Source organism: Montipora capricornis, chromosome 1, assembly GCF_036669925.1.
Source record: "Montipora capricornis isolate CH-2021 chromosome 1, ASM3666992v2, whole genome shotgun sequence".
Classification (NCBI taxonomy): domain Eukaryota; kingdom Metazoa; phylum Cnidaria; class Anthozoa; order Scleractinia; family Acroporidae; genus Montipora; species Montipora capricornis.
The window spans coordinates 31,513,316-31,520,815 of NC_090883.1; the positions used below are offsets into that span (position 1 = coordinate 31,513,316).

The 7,500-nt window shown below is 39.2% G+C and overlaps 2 protein-coding genes across 3 annotated transcripts in view; one reads left to right on the forward strand and one right to left on the reverse strand.

The window, feature by feature from the left end:
* LOC138038603 (THUMP domain-containing protein 1-like) overlaps nt 1-1,702 on the reverse strand; it is an 8,818-nt gene extending 7,116 nt beyond the window's left edge. For both annotated transcript variants that reach the window (XM_068884589.1, XM_068884583.1), the window contains exons 1-3: nt 1,589-1,702; nt 1,394-1,498; nt 423-691 (exon numbers count right to left, since the gene is read on the reverse strand). In XM_068884589.1, the coding sequence (XP_068740690.1) occupies nt 423-691; nt 1,394-1,498; nt 1,589-1,657 (443 nt within the window). In that variant the 5' untranslated portion in view covers nt 1,658-1,702. The remainder of the gene's footprint in view (nt 1-422; nt 692-1,393; nt 1,499-1,588) is intronic.
* A 1,316-nt stretch (nt 1,703-3,018) lies between these two features.
* LOC138014302 (uncharacterized) lies at nt 3,019-6,872 on the forward strand. Its single transcript, XM_068861353.1, has 2 exons — nt 3,019-3,309; nt 6,492-6,872. The coding sequence occupies exons 1-2, from the start codon at nt 3,019-3,021 to the stop codon at nt 6,870-6,872; spliced, it is 672 nt and encodes a 223-aa protein (XP_068717454.1).
* Nucleotides 6,873-7,500: the final 628 nt, after the last annotated feature.

A 7,500-nucleotide genomic window follows, 5' to 3' on the forward strand; every position in this document is an offset into this window, starting at 1 on the left:
ACCTAGCCACATTCCACCTCCAACGCACCTGTCAACACATCACTGAGAAAAGCCAGTGTGTGGAATGTACATGTATACTTGCCCCAAAATATGGGAGGGATGGAGGGGAGGGGAGGGAAAGAAGCAAGCAAACAAACAACTAACTCAAGCCAAAGCACATGGTAATGTCCCAGCAAACCCCAAAAATTAATATCCCAGGCAAAGCTGCTGCATTGGCCTGGTTTCAAGTTTGTCTCAATTATATTTAGCCACATTAACGTTTTTCAAACCAGTTCAATTTTGAGTTTATTTTTCTTTGTCATAATCTGAGACACAGGAAATTTTAAATCAAAATTGAACCACAACAAAACCATTGAAATCTTTATCCTTTTCATCATCATCAACATAAATGATTACTGTTCACTGTAATGAACTAAGCAAACCTTGTTTTCTTGCACTGAGTCTTCATCATGTCCATAAGAGCAGTGTGGACTAAATCTGCTGGGTCCTTAGAATCAGGCAGATTTGCCTTGATAAAGATCACATTAGTAGCACCACTGAGAATGGCTTGAAACCTCCTTTCTTGGTCGGGTGCTTGCAGTTCCTTCACTTCCTTAGCCAGGGCATCTTCAATATCACTGTCTTCATCACCATCACTGCCATTGTAATCTTCCTTGCTTTTATGTTCAGGTCCGTAAAGTTGGTCTGCATACTTTAAAGGGCAAAAGCAGGACAATAAAATAATTTTACTTTTCACTATAATGCCCTCTGTTCATGGTTTTGCGATATCTTGAAAAGTGAAAACAAAATTCAATTCCGTAAAATTCCCAGAATTGGAATATTCATCAATTATTGTTATTTTAGTGTCACCGTAACTGGAGACTGTTTTGAATCGGTCAGTGTAAAACGCAGACTGCAGACCAGGGGTATTAAAAATACAGACTGAGGTTATTTAATTTAACTGTTGGAAAAGCCCAAACCCATTAGAAATGCTAACAGTTAAGCCTAAATATTGTTTTAGGCCTAATTAGGCCTAAGGTTAGCATTTCTCAGGGGTTTGGGCTTTTTCAACAGTTACGTTTATATAACCTCAGTCTGCATTTTACCCCTGGTCTGCAGTCTGCAGTCTCACTCGGGTGCATAATATAGTTTTAAATCCAAAGAAAAAGAAAAATTCTTTTTTTGGTCATAGTAGCACTTTAACATTAAAAAAGCACAAGGCTTGTATCAAGGCAGGGTCACCGGCAGCCTCGCTTCCATTCTCAGCCCAGGTAACCTACAATAGCTACAACTGTGAAATGGTCTATTTGTATATCGTTCTAAGAACAAGACTTGCAATAATAAACGCTGTCCAGATGCAAATGAAAGTATCCTGGGATTTTGAAACCTACACAAAACATTCGTTTTTCCTTACCTCATTGAGAACATTGTAGGCTTCTTTGATGCACACTTTCTCTTTTTCGTTGCACGTGACAAGAACACCTTTCATTCCAGGTGTAAGGATTTCTTGTCCTTTTTTCTGAAAAAAATACGCACATGAGGTCTGATAATAATATTTCTGTAAAAACACAAACTTGCAGTTGAGTTAAAAGAGAATTGCAGTGCTTACTTTCTTCTTCTGTCCCACATAAAAAGCTTTAGGGCGCTTACGTTTTCCTGTGGTGTTATTGTCCGCCATTTTGAATTCTCATCTCATCCAAGTCCCACGCTGCCAACAGCTTATCCCAGGATGCTGCAGAGAGGACTCAGTGACCTGGCAAGGGGTAGCGGAAGATTTAGCGGGGGAAGGGTCGGGGGAAGGAAAAGAACTTTATTTTCAGTGTCTAGTCGTTCTAGCGCTGAAGCACTAATTGGGGACACTGTAAATTGAAATTGACAATTAACACAAATCAAGTCAAATGTTGGTTTTTGAGGAGAGGGGAAACCGGAGTACCCGGAGAAAACCTCTCGGTGCAGAGTAGAGCCCAACAATCTCAACCCACATATGACGCCGAGTCTGGGAATCGAACCCGGGCCACATTGGTGGAAGACGAGTGCTCTCACCACCACTGCGCCATCCCTGCATCCGTACTGTTATTTCGGCGCCTGCTTCGTAGGATAAAGTAAAGTAAATCGACCATATTTAACGCCGATAACTCGTAACAGTAAATTAAACTGACAAACCTGAGGTCGACGGTGCGCTCATTTTACTCCCCCCTCTCCATCAGTGCTCCGTTTTAAGGGTATTTAAAGCTACTTAAGCTACTCTGAAAGGAAAGAAGTCGAAACTAGGCTGTGAGATTCAGGGATCGAACTCGCCATAATGCACCAAGGCCACGCACTAACAGACTATGCCACCCTTGCTCCTAAATAGATGGATAGATGGTCTGAACAGGAAAACGGGATGTTCTCTTGGACTATCTCCAATCCCTTACCAATGAAATTCTCCCGTAACCTAAGCCTATCTCATGAAAATGCTGGTGGACGAACGAATAGAGCTGACGGAGAGATGTTAAGTTTTCGTCCACCAACATGGCGGCGATTACGGAGCCCGAAAGTCACTCAATGTGAAGAGCTCTATCGTTATTTACGGACCGGAGCTTAATTCCCTAGGAGCCGGAGAACATCAGCAGGGCCGGGTAACTCAGATATATTTATGTCATGAGGTTTTCAGAGACCGGGATCTTTTTCGACCAATCATGAGCCTTACATAACAAGTTGTTACTCCTAGGGTCGGGAATAGCCACCGTGACGCGATACGCAACTTGATAAAAAACTGAGAGACTGTGTTGAAAGCAAATGCTTCCAGCGCGGTCTCAAAGAAAATGAGTTGATTCATCACTTTATTTCCGCTGACTCAATAACATATACCTGGATAACTTCACAACAGGCACCAAAGACAAAAACTGGGTTTCAAAGGCTTGGAAATTAAGGCTCCTTTTGCCTCATGATTTTGCTTATCTTTGTCACCAGACGCCGGATTTAATCACCACGTTGTTAATTATGACGAGAACAATGAAGAAATCAATTTCATGCGCGAGGTTTTATAATCAAAGTAAAATGGAGGAACTTCCCGATTCAGAGGCTGAATTTGTACAGTTTGTTTGTTTCAAGACTGCTGGTTCAGTGCCAGCAGATTTATTTCAACAGTCGTGGTTATCAGTTGCAGAAGAGTGTTTTTCGCGCGGTATCAAAACAATTATTTTATCCGAGAAGCTTCCATTGAGCAGCGACTCAAGCCCCAGCAGGTTCGTTGCCAAAAACGTTTGGGCTTCGCTCACAGCTATCAAAGGTTCCTTTTCGGCTGGAATTCCTCCACCTTCCAGCCGCGGACACATAGCTGTCTCTCAGGTATTTGAGTTAAAGGGGCTCTGTGAAAATGGTTTCGGTATTTTAGATAAAAACGCATAACATAGCGGCTTAAGTATTGCTCGTCATGTGGCTTACGCGCACGCGCTCAGCCAAAAAAAGCTTTCGAACGGCTGCTTGCGAACCCTCTTAATCTCGTGCTCATAACATTCCCGACAATACAGAAGATGATTTCAAAGGAATAATAATTAACAATTATTGGACGAGGTTGAGCAAAATATCGTGATTTGTCAGTGGCGAGCACATCAATTATTTGCCGAAGCCGAAGGTTGAGGCAAATAATTGATCTGCAAGACACTGACAAATCACGATATTTTGCGATAACCGAGTTCAATAATTATTTTATCATCCGATGACTGAGTTAACTTTATTTTTCACAATTCCCATTAAATCTTTTTCTGCAAGCTCAGGAAAGCGAACTGCCATTTTCACACAAGAGCGTGGTTTCATTTACGCATGAGCAGAATATTATTTGCAGCAAAACACTTATTTGTAGACAGGTATTTGCAAGTCACGTGGTGAGCTCTCGGCCAATGAAAAGGAAGGAAAAAATCCATCGAATGATAATTTGCAATTATTCGCTAAAGGCGAGGTGAACATCGGTGAATAGTGTAATTACATAGGTGATTATTTGAAAAATATGCATTTTCTTTAAAACAATTAATTCCTCCACCTGCACCTGTCACCTCGACAAGACCGGCTTGCGGCCATTTTGGAAACCGCTTAGGAGATTATCGCGTAATAAATAACCTCAACGGCAACCAATCAGCGCAGACAATTTTCAATAATCACTTAAGTAATTATACTAATAATCTTTATTAAAGCAATATGAAAAAATTGTATGGTCGTGTATGCAACTACAATAGATAAATAAAAATAAAATAAATTAACAGAAATTATATTATTCGAATCCCATCGCAATGGAAGTTGGGTTGAACTTAATATAGACCCAAGCAATTGAATTTTTGACGTTTCTAAAACGCTGTGTTTAAGATTGAAAATTGCCGAAGTTTCAACGCATTTAATTGCATTTTCTTCATCCTCAGCTATGTTTTACGACAAAATTACCTGGGGTGTGCTAATGCATAATGTATATTTCTTGGGAGAGAAAACATAGCATTATTGTTTGGATGTCCATTGGTACAAATAACACAAAATTTGGTGGTGAAACACGTAAGGAAATGACGTCACTGATTTTTCACCTAAAATGTTCCATTTTTGTGGTAGTGCATAGGTGCACTACGTACGCACGTCTGTCTGAGTAAGTGAGTGAGTGAAAGATTTGTAGGCCTGCAACGCGTGCGTGAATTACGAAACTAATGTACGGTTTTCTTTTTGTTTGAAAATTTGATGTTTGTTTGCAGCCCACTTGTCGCCTTTTTCCTTTCTTAATTTTCTTAATGAAAAGAGAATGAAAACTGTTTGAGTACGTTATTGTCAAATTAACTGATATTTTCAAATTCTTAAATGTCTTAAATCAAAATCACTCTTTTCCCTTCTACGCATGCTCACATTCCACAGACATTCAGCAGGTCAAATAAACAAGGAAAAAATTCATCAGTCGGCCATTATAATTTTTAATCTCAAAGACCGGGTCAACTTCTCTGCCTGCATTGAAAAACATTTAACAGTAATTTCCTCGCAACGGAAAGAAAAACAGTAGAAAACTATTTTTATCTTTAGCATTTACATACATACATACATACATACATACATACATACATACATACATACATACATACATACATACATACATACATACATACATACATACATACATACATACATACATACATACATAATTGTTACCTCCCCAATGGGGCTTTTCAGGAACAATTATTTAAATTACTAAAGTTACTAATAACTATACAATTACAACTAATCAAATTTAAGAAACATTCACAACATTGTATAAAATTTGCAATCAATAAAAATACTAAAAATAAATGAAGTTCAAGAAGTATTTACAAAATTGTCTAAAAGCTTATTCTTTAAGATACGTTTAAAAACTTGAACCGAACGGCTTGATTTTAAAAAGGGGTCTAAATTGTTCCAAAGTCCAATAGTTCTGTAATAAAATGTTCTTTGTCCTGAGGCTGTTTTAAAAACAGGTATGTTGAGCTTTTGGCCGCTCCTAGTTGTACGCTTGGTAACTTGCTCGCGGGTAATGAATTGTGACGTCAAATAGTTGAGGGGGGGGGGGGGGGGGATCATTGCAATCGGTCAGCAGAAAAAATTAGATTTCATCAGCTTGTTTGTGTTGAAATTCCCACGGCGCAATGCTAAGAAAATTGCCAGCAATAGAAAAGATGAGCTCTTCTGAATTGAACGAAACATTAAAAAATCGCATATGTCGAAATCTTTAAGTTTTTAGTCAACCAGTGTAAGTGTTCGTTCGGCATGTGGATTATATCGGCTAGTCTGTGTCTGTTGATTTTATTTCAAACCTTCTTCATTTCAACTGATCAAACTATAGAATTAAAGAAATCGAAATCTTGGCGCACACTGTCCCGCGCTTTTAACGCCGGCTGCAAATTTTCTTGGGATTCTGATTGGTGCGTGCTTTTATTTTTTGGATTCTTATTGCCTCAGTTGTAAGAGCATCAGTTTGATTCCTGGCTGGACCAACATTCAGGGTCTTTTAAAAAATTAATTAATGAGAAGGAGGTTCTACCTTCAACACAGAACTTGTTCGCTGCTTTAATTCTATGTAATAAAAAATATCAAAACCCAGAATACAAAAAATCCCTTTTTTGCCTAGTTTAAGGAGCGTAACCAAAAAAAAAATGGCTCACGAGGAACCAAGGAGTAAAAAGTTTCGAGAGACAATTTTTACACGCGCAATTTTATTCAAGCATTTTAATATACTTAACGTACTGAGAAAAATTGTTCGTTGTACCTGGGCACACCTTTATCTGTAGTCGTCTTTGACATTTTCTTCAACATCCGCTCGGTTTTGTTGACTGAACAGCGACGTCGAAACCAGTTGCACCCGGGCCTTTCAACCGTGTTGAAACATGTTGAAACGACGTTGGATCGATGTTGATGATGTGTTGAAACAGTTTGCCCACCCCACCACCCAGCAGTTGAAGTCGTTCCCCAAGGCATTAACACTCACTGACATTTTCACTTAGGTAAAAATCGTTATTTCAATTTGCTTACAGGCTGGAATATTCAAGCTGGTACATACAGTTAAAGGGGAAACCAAGATTAACCACAATTCCATCTACAAAACTGGTTTCAAAGTCTTTACAATGATTCCTTGCGATGCAGAACCATTCACCAACGACAAGTTCATGGCATACACCGACTATCTGCGCAATATCAACGGTTTTGAGGCTTTGATAGGGTACAAATTACATGACATTTCAGGTCCACGAAAAGACTGGCTTTACGGCTGGATAATTGAAGCATTTTATAATTCTGTTAACGCAGATGAGGAGTCGGTCCTACCACACTTGATTAATTGTCCCATTGTTGCCAAACAATGGGAGATCAGTGTTCACAAGGATTATGTTCAAATGGTGGGAGAAGCATCCATATAGCAAATTTGATTTAACTGTAGATAGATTGAGCATAAATAACTAATAAACGGACTAAAAAGCAAGAACGTAATAAAGAACTCTAAAAATTTCACTCGATTGAAGAATATCGCTCAACTTTCAGTTTGAATAACAGTGAATGGTTACATAGTAGTCACATGACCGAAGATCTGGGAATCGAACCCGGGCCACATTGGTGGAAAGCGAGTGCTCTCACCACCACACCATCCCTTAAGAGTTGATGAAAATAAAACGGGGCTTTTCCATTTCCTTGTGCTGGCAGTTGTAAATTTTACCGTTTCTTACGAACCAGATGTTGTTTTTTTTAATACACTGAATGACTGAGGCCCAAATTTGGTGGAAGATACTGCGGGTTCACACAGAAAATATCAAATTTGGTTAAATTTAGTTTTGTCCATCGAATTTATTGTACATTTTAGGCGTCATTTTATTCTACGCACGAGTTGTTATAACGCATGAGTTACCTATTCGCATGCAGTGGGTTCATAACACAAAAAAAATGATTGCAAAAGTAATTCCTACGAGTAATTCCACCTCAATGACATTAGGGCCGTTTATACGAGAGAAAATAAGCCGCGGCTTACTCTGGCCGCGGCGTACATAATACGCA